This window comes from Triticum dicoccoides, chromosome 6A (genome assembly GCF_002162155.2).
Source record: "Triticum dicoccoides isolate Atlit2015 ecotype Zavitan chromosome 6A, WEW_v2.0, whole genome shotgun sequence".
NCBI classification, from domain to species: domain Eukaryota; kingdom Viridiplantae; phylum Streptophyta; class Magnoliopsida; order Poales; family Poaceae; genus Triticum; species Triticum dicoccoides.
The window spans coordinates 519,668,370-519,685,177 of NC_041390.1; the positions used below are offsets into that span (position 1 = coordinate 519,668,370).

The following is a 16,808-nucleotide window of genomic DNA, read 5'->3' on the forward strand; positions in this document are numbered from 1 at the left end:
CTCTCACACGTCCAGATATCTCATTTGTTGTTAATAAAGTTTGTCAATATCTTCATGCTCCCACTTCCGCACATTGGTCAGCTGTCAAGAGAATTGTAAGATATGTGAAGCATACTATGGGAACAGGACTTCACTTCAAACGTTCTGGCTCCTCTCTTGTGAGTGCATTCTCTGATGCTGACTGGGCAGGATGCAGTGATGATAGAAGATCAACTGGAGGTTTTGCAGTGTTCTTTGGGTCCAATCTTATTTCTTGGAGTGCTAGAAAGCAAGCAACTGTGTCACGATCAAGCACAGAAGCTGAATACAAGTCCTTGGCGAATGCAACTGCTGAAATCATTTGGGTTGAATCACTTCTTGAGGAATTGGGGATCAAGAAAAATCGTATCTCATGTTTATGGTGTGATAACTTGGGAGCAACATACTTGTCTGCAAACCCTGTGTTTCATGCAAGAACAAAGCACATAGAAATTGATTTTCACTTTGTGCGAGAGAGGGTTGCAGCAAAGAAACTTGAGATACGGTTTATTCCCTCTAAGGATCAAGTGGCGGACGGCTTTACAAAGGCTTTACCAGCAAGACCGTTTGAGGAGTTCAAGAGTAATCTTAATCTAGGGTAGTTAAGATTAAGGGAGGGTGTTAGCGAATATAGTTTCCGTAGCAGCCTCCAACTCTTTCCTTTACTTGTTCTAATCAAACTCTTGTAAAACCTTCCTTGTACGCCAAGGCTTGGCTTCGGCACATCAATATATACAGCCCACGACTCCCCCTCGAGGAGTAGGGAACGCTTATCATCTTACAATGGAGACAAAAAATAAGTCTACTTAGCATTGTAATATGAGTTGTAAACGAGAAAAGACCCGTCTCGGGAATTACGACATATGAGGAAGGAAAGAGGGTCTAAAGGAAGGAAAGACAGTCTAATTAACTTCAGAAGTAAGAAAAGAAAGAGAAGCTAATTTGTCCATCTTTATACGTGACAGATTAATAAGGAAAGAAAAAGAGAGGACTGTTAAATGGATTATGAGACATGCATGAACACAACTTGAGAGAGAAAATAAGGAATGAAAGGGGTCTTCTATATACATGGTGGTGGCCACAATTCCAACAAAATAATTATAGACTTCTATATATATATGGTGGTGGCCATTATTCCAACAGAATAACTCACGTTGCATGATGTTGGGGTTGCACCGGCCTGGGTGCTAGGGGGATTAAATCCCGGCAGTTTTCATAATTTTTTTATTGATTTTCAGTCATTTTCCTGATGCATCACTAAGAATTGGACGTTAGAAAATGTGTACAAAATATTACTGCTAGCCAACATGCGGTTGTGGCACTCCTGCGTTGGAGATGGCCTTAGGGCGACTGAGTACGCCACGGAAGAAAATAATTCAAACTCAATTCACGCTGCCGCTGTGAAAGTCCCACAAAAAAACATGTCAGGTTTAGTGATGACTGCAAGGGTTGGCGCGCTTTGTTGCTTGAATTTGTTGAGATTCTTAAATTTATTTACTCACTCTATTTCAAAATATATGGTCTTTTACTTTTTGAAAAGTCAAACCTCTTTAAATTTAATTAAATTTGTAGAGAAATATATCAAAATTCATAATATCAAATTGGTGTTATTAGATTCGTCATGAAATGAATTTTTATATATTTTTTGTTTAATATTGTGGATGTCGGTAGTTTTGGCTCTGAACTTGCTCAGCGTTAAAGAAATTTGACTTTCAAAAAGCCAATAACCATATATAGTTTGGCCGATTGCCGCTGAAATTTGGGAGATAATGGAGTGTGTTTTATGTTTATTTATAATGCGGTTATTTGGTGGGCTTTTTGCTACGTGATTTTGTGTTATTCGCTAATCAACCCATATTTATGTGAGATATTTTTTCCTCCATGGTTGCACGTACTATATTTGTGCTATAGTATCATATGGTGGCGCTTTTTTTTGGGATGATGGGAGTCTGCGAGAGGTTGATATGTTTTTCATAGGCCAGTTGCTGCTGATTGATTTGAAAAGCCATTGGCCCGATCAAAATCATCAACCAAATACAAAATTAAATACCTCAATCAAATGAAAGAGCTTCAAAATTAGGAAACATAGATAATAAAAATATTAAATAGGGGAGCTCCTTGAGAAATAGTTGACCCGCTCAAAATCTAGTAATCCAATTGTAAATTGAATCCTCGATTATTGTGAAGATTTAAAAATTAGAAAGCAAAATGTTGTATAAAAAATTAGATGACAGAGTTCTGAGAAGTGGTTGACCCGGTCAAAATTAGATGACCAAATTCCAATTAGAGACCTCTAATCCTGAGGAGCTTAGTGATATAGTATATATCTTTCTTAATGAAGTTGGATTTGGTGTTGTTTGTGTCCTTCACGGACCGCTACGACCATAGAAGATGAAAAGAAAACAAACAACATCCAAAGTTCAATTAGGATCAGACACTAACATATACACAGGTTAGAACACATGGAAGCGTCCATAGTCCAATTAGGATTAGACAATTTTAGACTAACATGGGATTTACTTCAAGTGAAAATAAATAAGAAAACACTTTAAAACAGCCGGCTGATTTATGCTGGGACCACACACCACTCTTTCCTCGGTAATCACTCGTTTCCCATTTTATATCTACCTTATCCCTTCAGCGCCGGTTCCATTCATAAACTAAATTGCAGCAAGTGATCGGACACAGTAGTTTCATTAAAAAGCTAGGTGGCTGCCAATGGAGTGAAATTTCTGAAGGGTCTCCTAAGAAAAACTAAGAAACAGGAATTGCATCCACGTCCCGATGACGCAACGCCGCCACCTTTCTTCAAGATGGAAATCACAACAATGATCACGGCCACCATTTGTTTTTCCCATCAGAATTGAACTGCTCCTGTGGTTCTCCTATGAATCAAAGAGAGAGCTAGAGATGGACCCTCTCAAAATTTAGATTATTAATAGATCACAGCCGACAGTTTGATCAAAATTATTCAAGCTGAATCTCGCCAATAGTACACCCGCATACGCTATCAGAGCCAAAAATGATCATAAAACTTCCCAAAAATCTAGGAAAAGAATAAACCATGTGATGACAAGATCACTGTCTCGAAACCCAACCGTCAGATGGAGCAAAAGAGAATCAGGAAATGCGTAGTAGATTCGTAACCAACTCAAGTGCTTGGCCTTCAGAGTGGGGGCTGGCCAGTGGAAGAGGAAGTCATGATAGCCAGTGTCTCCGTCACCGAAGACATGGCACTCAGTGCCGCCTTGAGAACATCCTGCGAGCACCCAGGCTTCACTATGCTCTTCACCTGCACGACGTACAAGAGTTAGACATCACGAAGCAGAATCTTGTTATCAATGAGAGGTGCTGTGCTTTGATGGCCTCGAGCTAAGATCTTATTGATTCATGAAAACTACCTTCTCCAAGTATTCCTGCAATTTCTTGATCCTGCCCATGTAGTCTTGATCCTCGACGCACAGTGAAATAGGCTTGGCATCAGCACCTGGCCCTTCGAATTGGAGTGGCCCAGGGTTTCTGTAGATGTCTTCCAGCAAGCAGCTGGATGAATTCTGCCTCAACATCCTGGAAAACAAGTCAAGTGCATACCAAACGTTTGCAGATGAGGTTTACATATCTTTACTATACTAGCATAAAACTAACAGATGAAGAAGCAGCTCCTTGGCTAACATAGTTACGAGTTGAAAAACATGACAGCCTTTCTTTTCTTTTCAAAAATAAAATCAACAAATTCCGTACTTACTCATATGCTTTTCCTCTCAAGTCAACGCTAGCCATATGCACAGCTGGCTTCCCGATTTGTGTGGTTGCAGGGCCACGTGACCATCGCTTCACGGTCATCATGGACTGATCACAAGAAAACAGATGTGAGTTCCGCATTCCCTTTACCCGCTACTACTACACTTGTAAAAATGGACTGGTTACATGAACTAAAAGGTTTTGTGGTGATAGTGACAAACTTACCGAAATAGGAGCAGCACCACATCGCCACTTGTTCAGGGGACTCTTAAGATTTGTCACAGTAGCCATGTAACCGTTCAAACCAGCTGCCAAGATGTGGTAGCACACATGTCCCAGAACCTGAAATCAACAGCTCAAAGATAAATAGACAGCAAAGCAATTTGCTAAGTCAAAATTAGTAAGGTGAGCTGGAACTTGCATAGGCATAATCACAGTCAAACTTCGAAGGCATTGCACCCCTAGCTTGGTAGCCAAAGAAGTGACAGATTGCATTGAACTTCTTTCCTTTGTAAGTGCCTTCCTTCTGCAAGATTACAAGAGAAACACATTATGAGCTCACAGAACCATTGCTTGTGCCATCAAAACTGGGCATCCAATTAAACTGGCAGTTGCGAGCAAATCCACAGAAAATGCATACCAAACGTTTGTTCATTTCGGTCTCAACCAATTGAGCTAGAAGCTTTTCGGTTTCAATCTGCACAGATGAACATGTTTGAATCAGCAATAATAAAGGATAAAAAAACATATCAACTTTACATCAATGATCGAAAGATGATTTCATGTGTTGCAGTACCTGAGAAAGTTGAGCTGAGTCATCAGATTCAGGACGGAGAAGCAGCTGCATTATAAAAACAACTATGTTGAAGCAACAGAAACCTGATGTCAATTGTGGGATTCTGTGAATTAACTGAGACAATGCATACCTGCTGCCTAATAAATTGGGGCAAAAACTCAAATAGCGCAGATGCCCAAGGTGAAAGTTGAGAAGAGATATTCTCAACGGAAACACCTTTACCATGGAGGCCATTAATTTCCTACAGTCAACAGCTATCATCAGTGAAGTTGTAAATCAATACTTTTTTTTACATAACAAGCAGGTGATCTGTGTTTGAATTATGTAGGGGGGAAACTGTTATTTATCTCAGAGCTGGGATATCTCGTAAATCCTTAATCATACAACAAATATATATATATATATATATATATATATATATATATATATATATTTATATTTACCTGTAGAAGAGCATATAATTCAGGAATACTCTCCACAAGGCCCTCAGGAATAAGTATAACTCCATGATTCTTGTCTGTGAAAATTATAATTCAAAGCATTGATAAATTAAAACATTCAAATGGCAAGATAAGGTTACATGATCTCACAACTCATAGACAAAACAAAACAAAAGAAGACTTACCTTTTTCAGCTCTCGCCTGAACTGCATCACATATCTGCTTTGTGATATCAAAAATTGTGAGTTTTGATGCTGCAACCTCCTCGCCAAGGATAACCTGAGCATATGATACGGGTTAAAAAACATGCAAGGAATTTTTGGATATACAACAAGCAGGGACAAGTGAAATGAAAATATTCAAACCATATTTGGATGCGATTGAAGAGCACACTCCAATGCCACATGAGAAGCCTTCCTTCCCATCATACGGATGAAATAGTAATACTGCCAGAAAGAATAAAGCAACAAAGTAGAATAGTTTAATTCTGTAATTTGAATTTGTACAGAAACGAGCAGAAAGCCTTCTAGGGAATCTAAGTATTTACCTAATATGAATACTGAGAAAATAGGGAGCATGCTTCATATAGGAAATCAAAAAATCAGGAAACAGAGGAAGAATCCAAAGACATTTACTACCACACTATGGAGCAAATAGCCTAGGCCAAACTTGTGTACACCCTATATGTGGACCTCATAGTAGGGTCAAGTAAACTGTGAATATAATAGCATATCCTATTCTATCAGACATTTCTTGTCTCCAGGTGTTAACCAAATATATCAATGAAGCAGCTATAGGTTGAAAAAAAGCCATGACAAGAAAGTATGCCAAAATAGAATGACATCTACTATGTGTTGCGTTATATTACCTTCTCAGCAGATAGAGCATCAGTGCACATATTGCTTATAAGTTGCGAGTTCACCTGTTAGAACAGTATATGCAAGTTCAGGAACCACTAGAAACCATGAAATAAATTAATAAAAACTACAAAGATAGCATAGCAATACAAAGAAATTTGCAAGCTGGGAAAACAATTACATAGCTAAAAAGATGAACTCACAAATGCAACCACAAGATATCATTATGCACTATGTATGGAGATAGTGGAACCATCATAAAGTTAAGTATCAACACAGTAATTGAATTCAGTACTCCCTACCTTGCATATGGTATCGAAACCAACAGTTGTCTCAACAAACTGGTTCTTAAGGTCCCCATTCAAAGTTACAGGAACACCTACAACCTATTCAATACAGAATGTGTCAGAATCATTTACAGAAGGTACATACTTGCACTGGACACAAGAGATCCAGAATTAAGGTGAAGAATCAGTTAACAAGGATTTTCAGGTTACCTTTGTTGCGCACTTTGCCTCAGCAAAAGTCTCAGCAAGTTGAGCAGCATCTGTATTTGATGTGACACCTTCAAAGAAAGAACACTGATTTAGGATTAAAACAAATGTATAGTGTACTTAAAATCTTGCTAGGTTCATGTTGTCACATAGCATACCTCCGATTATTACAAGAGCATCCAACTTCAAAGCCTGGCAAGTAGCCATTGCACCATTGACTTGCTCTGTTGTTCTGATTTGATCCTTAGTCCGACCAAGCATATCATAACCACCTTGGTTTTTGTAGGAAGAAAGAACTTCATTTGTGATCTCCAAGGTTTTTTGTGCAAGAAGACCGTCGGTTCCTCCTGTATCGACCAAAAAACACATAATGGATATGTAAGAGGTCTACATATTTCAATGAACTAAATATAAGTTGAAATGTTAACTATGTGTAGCCGTGTAGGGAAACAGGTATGCAAGGATACAGCCACAGCCAAGTGGAATTAAGGCCCTGGCCAGAGTTTTAAGTATCAGTGTTTCTTATATTTTGGATAGCAGACATAAAACAAATTATGTGAGGGAGACCTTGTAGTATATCGTTCGGAGAAACTTTCAAGTACCAATGTAATAATTCAAAATAAAACCTTGGTGACTATAACACAACCAATATATTCCTGTAACCTGGAAAATATAAAATTAGGAATTTACTCACCGAGGAAACCAATAAGTTTGCTGTTCACGTTGTGAGCTTTGATGGCCTCATGGAGTCCCCATATGACATTGTGGCCTCCCGGGGACTGCCTTCCACAGAACACAATACCAACCCTTCATCCAAAAACAAAACAATCAGATGGTTGTGTGTGTGCGCGCGCGAGAGAGAGCACACAGTGAGAGCAAGAGAGCTCGAAGTAAATTTCTGCTTCTGTTTTCTCATAAGAATTTCTAATATCAGATCATCATGGTAAAACAATGCTCTTGCTACTTATCAGCATGTTGAAACATACAACGGATATTGTAATACCTGACGGCAGGGTGCTCTGATATGACTTTAGCATCGGGAACATTAGCCGCCTTCCTGAGGAAATGAGCCAGTGGCTGCCCGTATGTGTGGGGGTACGCGTGGCTGATCACATGAGCGCCGGCGGGATCAGCAGCGATCGCCACATCACCATACTCCACCCTCACAGTAGTGCCCTGGTTTACATGGGGAAAAACTCAGAGCATGAGCAGAGCCATCCACAGCACACACACAACCTATCAAGGCACCAGTCAAACACTATCCCAAACAGGAGAAAAGTTAAATTTCAAAGCATTTGCCTAGTCAACCTTAAGTCAACAAAACCATGGATCCTAGAGAAGAATCCATCACTTTAATCCCAGCTCCAAGCTTCCACTACCACCCATAAAAGCACAAACACTGCAACTAAACTGAACTTTCTGAGATTCTCGTGCACTGCGGTCCCGCCGCGAGTCGGGCAACCCGAGCCATCTACGCTAGCGGTGGTCACAATTATCACGCCGCAGGCAGCGTCGACCACGAATCAGATCCGGTCTCGCCACCCGAAAGCGACAGTCGCGTCAGATCAGTGGCAGATGAGACGCCTAAGCTTAACGCCCCCCGAAACACATCGGAAGCAAACGAACAGCAAGCCCTGGCGCCGACGGGGCCGATCCGGCCGGGGAGCAATGCGGGATCTGGCGCCTCGCGGCCGTGGACGCGGCAGATCTGACACGCGGGGGCGGCGGGGCGGTGGTAATGGGGAGGCGGCGCGTGCAGTGTGTACCTGGAGGCAGGGGGGCAGCTCGGGCTGGTAGAGAGTCCGGTTCTGCTGCACCTCCGAGAGCTCGCGCGGCACGCCGTAGTCGGAATCCATGGCCTAGCACTCGTCGCCGGCGAGGGGCGGCTGCGTTGCTCGTATCGTCGATGCGTGTTTTTTTGTTGTTGGTGGCTGGCTCAGTGGAGATCCGGGGACGATGCCGGAGGAGTAAATTTTATACCGGGGAGCGGGACCCCTTGCGCAAGCCAATGCGATCCCGCATCCCCCGTCCCGATGTCTCGCGTTTTCGAAATGCCTCCTGGGATCGCAGGAATATTCGCATCCGTGCCCCTGGACCCTGGATCGGCAGGGCTCGGTGGGTTTTTCGGGCCTGTCCTTTGCGTGTCTCGGTGGTTCGGGCTGTATGTTTGGTTTCTGTGACAAGCGTCCTTAATATCGAAAAGTTAGGTAAGCCAAAAAAGTTTTTTTTTCTTGCCGGTAGCTAGGCAAAAAGTTGGTTTGGTTTTTTTTTCCTTCTTATTACCCATGGATTGGTCAATGTTGGCTAGAAAAAAATTGGTCTTACTCCTACTCCAAACAAAAGTCAATGTTTTGGACATGAGATTTGTTTGGTAAAGTTCAATCTGGTCACAATACAAAACTCGATTTTTATCGCATCGTTCAGCCACGCAACCCGGCCGCATCCTCAACCTAGCCGCCACCGGCCCTCTGGGTTCTGCGCCTCCCGTCGGCGGCGCCGTCGGTCTGCCTCGTCCTTTGTGGCCTTTAGGGTCATGGAAGTGCGGTGGATCCCGGCCTTTGCCAACGGGAGGGTTTTTGTTTTCTTATGCTTTTTTGATGTTTTGTTAGGGTTTGTGTCCTGCTCTGAGAGACGAGGTGGCGGTGGTTCTCTGTAGATGGAATAAGGTTCTCCCTGCCTAGCTCCCGTTTCGGAGGTGCTTCTAGCATCGTTGGAGGGCATGTCGAGGTTTGTCTCTGGCGGATCTCGCGAGATTTGGTCGGCATTTGTCTTCGGTGGATCCATGTTGATCCGGTCTTCATTCGTCAGTGGTCGTGTGTCTACGGGTTAGATCCTTTCGTTATACGCTTCTCTTCATTGAGGGTGTTTGTTGTTCTTGTGCGCTAGTCATGTAGGGCCTTAGCATGACGACTTCCCGACTGTCTACTACAACAAGGTTTGCACGGCTCCGGTGATGGAGGGGTGATGACAGTGGCGCGCCTTTGGCTCGCTCCAGTGCTTGTAGACATCGCTAGGTGGTCTACGGACCTGGATATAATACTTCTAGTGTTATTTGTTCTACCTTAACAGTTGATGAAGAAATCAAAAGTTTTTCCCGCAAAAAAAAACAATTCAAACACTCATACCATGTTGGTTCAATGTCCTTGTGAATCACTTGGACTGATTTACCACACATTGTTCGGTTGGGGCATGAGTCTTGTGGTCTCAATTTTTCGAATGATGTGATTTTGGTGAAGATTAGTTGAAAAGATGATTTTCAGCAATGCGCATAGTTATGTCGAAATCGTGTTATTGGTAATGTTAGGGGGCATAAGGTGTTGGGGAACGCAGTAATTTCAAAAAAATTCTACGCACACGCAAGATCATGGTGATGCATAGCAACGAGAGGGGAGAGTGTTGTCAACGTACCCTCGTAAACCGTAAGCTGAAGCGTTATGACAACGCGGTTGATGCAGTCGTACGTCTTCATGATCGACCGATCCTAATATCGAAAGTACGACACCTCCGCGATCTGCACACGTTCGGCTCGGTGACGTCCCGCGAACTCACGATCTAGCAGAGTGTCGAGGGACAACTTTGTCAGCACGACGGCGTGATGACGGTCATGATGAATCTACAGGTGCAGGGCTTCGCCTAAGCACTGCAACGATATGACCGAGGTGGATTATGGTGGAGGGGGGCACCGCACACGGCTAAGAGATCAATGATCAACTTGTGTCTATGGGGTGCCCCCTTCCCCCGTATATAAAGGAGTGGAGGATGGGGAGAGGGCCGACCTCCTAGGCGCGCCCAAGGGGGGAGTCCTACTCCCGGTGGGAGTAGGATGCCCCCTTCCCTAGTTGGAGTAGGAGAGGGAAGGAAGGGGGAGAAGGAGAGAAGAAAAGGGGGGTCGGCTCCCCCTCCATTTCGGATTGGGCTTGGGGGGGTGGCGCCCCCCCACCTTGGCCGCCTCCTCCTCCTTTCCACTATGGCCCATTAAGGCACATTGATTCCCCGGGGGGTTCCGGTAACCCCCCGATACTCCGGTATATGCCTGAACTCTCTCGAAACCTTTCCGATGTAAAAACATAGTCATCCAATATATTGATCTTTATGTATCGACCATTTCGAGACTCCTTGTCATGTCCGTGATCACATCCGGGACTCCGAACTACCTTCGGTACATCAAAACACATAAACTCATAACACCGTTTGTCACCGAACGTTAAGCGTGCAGACCCTACGGGTTCAAGAACTATGTAGACATGACCGAGACACGTCTCCGGTCAATAACCAATAGCGGAACCTGGATGTTCATATTGGCTCCCACATATTCTACGAAGATCTTTATCGGTCAAACCGCATAACGACATACGTTGTTCCCTTTGTCATCGGTATGTTACTTGCCCGAGATTCGATCGTCGGTATCTCAATACCTAGTTCAATCTCGTTACCGGCAAGTCTCTTTACTCGTTCTGTAATGCATCATCACGTAACTAACTCATTAGTTACATTGCTTGCAAGGCTTATAGTGATGTGCATTACCGAGAGGGCCCAGAGATACCTCTCCGATACTCGGAGTGACAAATCCTAATCTCAATATATGCCAACTCAACAAACACCATCGGAGACACCTATAGAGCATCTTTATAGTCACCCAGTTACATTGTGACATTTGATAGCACACTAAGTGTTCCTTCAGTATTTGGGAGTTACATGATTTCATAGTCATAGGAACATGTATAAGTTATGAAAAAAGCAATAGCAACAAACTAAACGATCATCGTGCTAAGCCAATGGATGGGTCAAATCAATCACATCATTCTCTAATGATGTGATCCCGTTAATCAAGTGACAACTCATGTCTATGGTTAGGAAACATAACCATCATTGATTCAACTAGCTAGTCAAGTAGAGGCATACTAGTGACACTCTGTTTATCTATGTATTCACACATGTACTAAGTTTTCGGTTAATACAATTCTAGCATGAATAATAAACATTTATCATGATATAAGGAAATATAAATAACAACTTTATTATTGCCTCTAGGGCATATTTCCTTCAGTCTCCCATTTGCACTAGAGTCAATAATCTAGATTATATTGTAATGATTCTAACACCCAAGGAGTCTTAGTGCTGATCGTGTTTTGCTCGTGAGAGAGGCTTAGTCAACGGGTCTGCAACATTCAGATCCATATGTATCTTGCAAATCTCTATGTCTCCCTCCTTGACTTGATCGCCGATGGAATTGAAGCGTCTCTTGATGTGCTTGGTTCTCTTGTGAAATCTGGATTCCTTTGCCAAGGCAATTGCACCAGTATTGTCACAAAAGATTTTCATTAGACCCGATGCACTAGGTATGACACCTAGATCAGATATGAACTCCTTCATCCAGACTCCTTCATTTGCTGCTTCCGAAGCAGCTATGTACTCCACTTCACACGTAGATCCCGCCACGACACTCTGCTTAGAACTGCACCAACTGACAGCTCCACCATTTAATAAAAATACGTATCCGATTTGTGACTTAGAGTCATCCGGATCGGTGTCAAAGCTTGCATCGACGTAACCATTTACGACGAACTCTTTGTCACCTCCATAAACGAGAAACATATCCTTAGTCCTTTTCAGGTATTTTAGGATGTTCTTGACCGCTGTCCAGTGATATGTCTCCAATGATCTATAATTTTTGATTGCTCCATTCTATTATATTGTCTATTTTGGATGTTAATGGGCTTTATTTTACACTTTTATATCATTTTTGGGACTAACCTACTAACGGAGGCCCAACCCAAATTGCTTTTTTTTGCCTATTTTAGGGTTTCGAAGAAAAGGAATATCAAACGGAGTCCAAACGGAATGAAACCTTTGGGAACGTCATTTTCTCAACAAACATGATCTAGGAGACTTGAAGTGTGCGTCAAGAAATGACCGAGGAGGGCACGAGGCAGGGGGCGCGCCTGTAACACCCCGGATGTAAATTTCCCAATTTGTACTCCAACTCTTGTCGTTTCGGCGTTAAGTTATTTTATTTTCTCGAGTTCGGGTCTTTGTCTCCGTGTGTTGTTGTCGTTGTCATGCATCTCATATCATGTCATCATGTGCATTGCATTTGCATACGTGTTCATCTCATGCATTCGAGCTTTTTCCCCGTTGTCCGTTTTGCATTCCGGCGCTTCGTTCTCCTCCGGTGGTCATTTCTACCTTTCTTTCGTGTGTGGGGATTAAACATTTCCGAATTGGACCGAGACTTGCCAAGCAGCCTTGGTTTACTACCGGTAGACCGTCTGTCAAGTTTCGTACCATTTGGACTTCGTTTGATACTCCAACGGTTAACCGAGGAACCGAAAAGGCCTCGTGTGTGTTGCAGCCCAACACCCCTCCAATTTGGCCCAAAACCCACCTAAACCTGCTCCATCATCTAGATCGTTCGATCACGATCGCATGGCCGAAAACCGCACCTCATTTGGACTCTCCTAGCTCCCTCTATGGCTATAAATAGACCCCCCTTTCCAAATCTCGGATCCCCTCCCCGAAACCCTAGTCGTCTTCCACCTCTCGCCGCCGGACACGTCTGATTCGGGCCGGACGTGTCCGACCTGTCCCGCCGCCGCCACATGGCTCACGCCCATTCGCCCGCGCGCCGCCACCCGCGCTCCGGCCCGCAGGGCCCAGGCGGGGCCCTCCCCGGCCCGCGCCTCCACCGCGCCTCCCTCCTCACTCCATGGCGCCGCGCACCGCCACCCGCCACCGCTGACTTCGCCGGCCGCCGCGCTGCCGCACCGGCTCGGCCACCAACCGCGCCGCCCCGACGCGCCCGGCCGCCGCCGCCTTCCTCCATCGCCGCCCGGGCCCGCGCCCCTCTCCGCCACCTCAAGGTCCGGCCACCGCGGCCATCGACGCCGACGAGCTTCCTCGCCGGAGCAGCCGCCACCTCGCCGGATTCCGCCTCGGTTCGCGTGCCGTGAACAGTAAACCCTAGATCCGCGAGGTTGTTTTTCTTCTAAGTCCCGAAATCCCAGATCCAAGTGCCCATGTTCATAGCCTTATAACTTTGCATCCGTAGCTCCGATTCATGCATATAGCATATCAAAATGTTCATCTCAGAGAGTACATCATTTCATTCCATTGCATCATTTTCATTTGAGCTTATCTTGATGCCCGAAATGCTGTTAGAAGAGGGATACTTGAGATATTTGTGAGATCTGCTACTCCATTTAGCTTTTTGTCATTTTTTGCCATGATAATGTGTGCATGCTATGCCCTGATGCTCTACATATATTTTGTTAAGGGTTTTGTCATCTCTCCAGAGGTGCAACCCATGTATTTTTGTGATGTGTGTGGTGACTAGCACAAGCTTGCAAAGTGGTGCACTTGGTAATTCTGTTTTCAGGGACTTAGCATTTCCACTAAGTCCTTGATCTGTTTATCTCATGTTGCCATATGTTTGTGTTGTTTCCTAGTGATCCGTGCCTCTTTTGAAGATGATCAGTAAGGATGTTTTGTTAATCTTGTAGTTCTCTATCCATCCATGTCTTTGTTTGCAATTATGGAGCACCCTAGCTTGAGTCAATCGAGCTCTACTTTTGCTACTTTGTGAATCTGGGCAGATTGTCAACTTGTTTGCAATTTTGCCGATGATGTTGTAGTTGATCCATGCATGTTATGTTATTGTTCTTGCCATGTCTAGCTTGAATTTTGTGTATTCTTGATGGACGTATGCTTATCTTGTCATGACTTGCTCCGTAGTGAGTGCATCGAGCTCGTAAACATGCCTACTTGAGTTATGTTTCAGCATGCTCCAGTTTTCACTAAGTCTGAAAACTGATTATGTTTTTGCTATGTTCACATGCTTGTAATTGTATTTTCTGATCCCTTTTGGCTCAAGGTCACTAAGGGACTTTTGTTAAGCTCTTTGAGTAGCTCCATGCCATGCTTTACTTTGCCATGTTCAGGTCCTGTAGCATGTAGTTTTGTTGCTCCGAAGAGTGCTATCTGAGCTGAAATTCCAGACAAGTGTTAATTTCACTAAGTCTGAGATCTGTCTGTCATATGCATTTTTGCCATGCTTGTTTGAACCTGTTAATGGATGGTTTGGCCGTAGCTCAGTGCTAGACTTTTGTTAAGCATCTTGAATGCATCCCTGCCATGTATTTTGTTGTCATGTTTGGGTGCTGTAGCATGTTCATTTCGTTGCATTTAGATGGCTACTTGCTGTAAATCGCAGACCGGTGTCATTTTTGAATCGCTTGCCATTTCCAAACCGTAACTCCGATTCCGGCGTTCTTTATATCGTTTTCAAGCGATTTCATCTCATCTTTCCAGTGGCACACTTGGATTTCCAAGTTGAGGACAGGTTCTTGCATTTCCTGTCACGTCTTGCATATGCATCCCGCATCACATCTCGCATAGCATATCATCTTTGCATCATATTGTTTGATCCTTGCACGTGGTTGATTGTGTCCTTGTTGCTTGTTTGTCTTGTTTGGGTAGAGCCGGGAGATGAGTTCACTAACGAGGAGCCCGTTGAGTTTGCTTTCGAGGATCCAGTCAACTCTGACAACTGTGTAGGCAAGATGATCATACCCTCGAAATCACTACTATCTTTGCTATGCTAGATTGCTCGCTCTTTTGCTATGCCAATGCTATGATGCCTACCACTTGCTTTCAAGCCTCCCAAATTGCCATGTCAAACCTCTAACCCACCATGTCCTAGCAAACCATTGATTGGCTATGTTACCACTTTGCTCAGCCCCTCTTATAGCATTGCTAGTTGCAGGTGAAGATTGGAGGCCGTTCCTTGTTGGAACATTTATTTACTTGTTGAGATATCATTATATTATCTTGTTATCTTAATGCATCTATATACTTGGTAAAGGGTGGAAGGCTTGGCCTCTCGCCTAGTGTTTTGTTCCACTCTTGCCGCCCTAGTTTCCGTCATATCGGTGTTATGTTCCCGGATTTTGTGTTCCTTACGCGGTTGGGTTATAATGGGAACCCCTTGATAGTTCGCCTTGATTAAAGCTTTTCCAGCAATTCCCAACCTTGGTTTTACCATTTGCCACCTAGCCTCTTTTCCCTTGGGTTTCCGGAGCCCGAGGGTCATCTTATTTTAGCCCCCCCCTGGGCCAGTGCTCCTCTGAGTGTTGGTCCAAACTAGAGTCCTGTGCAGCGCCCCCTCAGGGAAACTCGAGGTTTGGTTTTAGTTGTATGGAGAGCTCATCTGAGTGTGCCCTGAGAACGAGATATGTGCAGCTCCTATCGGGATTTGTCGGCACATTCGGGCGGTGTTGCTGGTCTTGTTTTAACCTGTCGAGTTGTCTTGAAGAACCGAGATACCGAGTCTGATCGGAACATCTTGGGAGGAGGTATATTCCTTCGTTGACCGTGAGAGCTTGTCATGGGCTAAGTTGGGACTCCCCTAGAGGGATTTGAACTTTCGAAAGCCGTGCCCGCGGTTATGGGCAGATGGGAATTTGTTAATGTCCGTTTGTAGATAACTTGAACCTTAACTTAATTAAAATGAATCAACTGAGTGTGTTACCATGATGGCCTCTTCTTGGCGGAGTCCGGGAGGTGGACACGGTGTTGGTGTAATGTTTGCGCAGGTTGCTCTCTAGTTTCTCGCTCGCGCCTTGCCTCCTCTTCTCGCTCTCTTTTGCGAACAGGATAACCACCATATTTTGCTAGTCGCTTGCTGCAGCTCCACATATTTACCTTGCCATACCTATAAGCTTAAATAGTCTTGATCGTGAGGGTGCGAGATTGCTGAGTCCCTGTGGCTCACAGATTACTATTACACCAGATGCAGGGCCTGATGATTCCGCTCCAGGAGACGCGCTTGAGCTCAAGTGGGAGTTCGACGAGGACTCTCAACATTACTATGTTTCCTTTCCTGATGATCAGTAGTGGTGCCCAGTTGGGGGTGATCGGGACCGTGTCGCATGTTGGGTTATCTTTTATTTTGGCGTCGTAGTCGGGCCATGAGTGTTTGGATGATGTAATGTTATTTATGTACTTGATTGACATGGCGAGTGTAAGCCAACTATGTTATCTCCCCTTTTATTATTGATATTACATGGGATGTTGTGAAGATTGCCTAACTTGCGACATACGCCTTCAATGCGATTATGCCTCTAAGTCGTGCCTCGACACGTGGGAGATATAGTCGCATCGAGGGTGTTACAACGCCCTCCACCCTCGTGGGTCCCTCGTTGCTCCACCGATGTACTTATTCCTCCTATATAAGTTCACGTACCCCCCAAACATCCAGGAGCACCACGAAAACCTAATTCCGTCGCCGCAACCTTCTGTACCCGAGAGATCCCATCTTGGGGCCTTTTCCGGAGCTCCGCCGAAGGGGGCATTGATCACGGAGGGCCTCTACATCAACTCCATGGCCTCTCCGGTGATGTGTGAGTAGTTTATTTCAGACCTACGGGTCCATAGTTATTAGCTAGATGGCTTCTTCTCTCTCTTT

The 16,808-nt window shown here is 44.3% G+C and overlaps 1 protein-coding gene across 1 annotated transcript; it reads right to left on the minus strand.

Annotated features, from left to right (window-relative positions):
* Positions 1–2,906: 2,906 nt before the first annotated feature.
* On the minus strand, positions 2,907–8,301 carry LOC119317641 (pyrophosphate--fructose 6-phosphate 1-phosphotransferase subunit alpha-like). The gene is made up of 18 exons (XM_037592123.1): positions 8,113–8,301; positions 7,350–7,522; positions 7,041–7,153; positions 6,505–6,693; positions 6,350–6,417; positions 6,155–6,238; positions 5,864–5,917; positions 5,361–5,441; positions 5,181–5,274; positions 4,999–5,072; positions 4,686–4,796; positions 4,556–4,600; positions 4,400–4,456; positions 4,181–4,285; positions 3,985–4,101; positions 3,764–3,867; positions 3,420–3,585; positions 2,907–3,310 (listed from the first exon to the last, which is right to left on the minus strand). The coding sequence occupies exons 1-18, from the start codon at positions 8,200–8,202 to the stop codon at positions 3,185–3,187; spliced, it is 1,851 nt and encodes a 616-aa protein (XP_037448020.1). The 5' UTR covers positions 8,203–8,301; the 3' UTR covers positions 2,907–3,184.
* Between the last annotated feature and the right edge of the window lie 8,507 nt (positions 8,302–16,808).

What these genes read in the sequence shown, in the direction of transcription:
- LOC119317641 (XM_037592123.1), bottom strand. Translation starts at nt 8,202, where the DNA reads ATGGATTCCGACTACGGCGTGCCGCGCGAGCTCTCGGAGGTGCAGCAG. An exon ending in ATGCTCTATCTGCTGAGAAG is followed by an intron (nt 5,442 to 5,863) that starts GTAATATAACGC and finishes TCTTTCTGGCAG; the next exon opens with TATTACTATTTCATCCGTAT. An exon ending in GTGGTGCTGCTCCTATTTCG is followed by an intron (nt 3,868 to 3,984) that starts GTAAGTTTGTCA and finishes TCTTGTGATCAG; the next exon opens with TCCATGATGACCGTGAAGCG.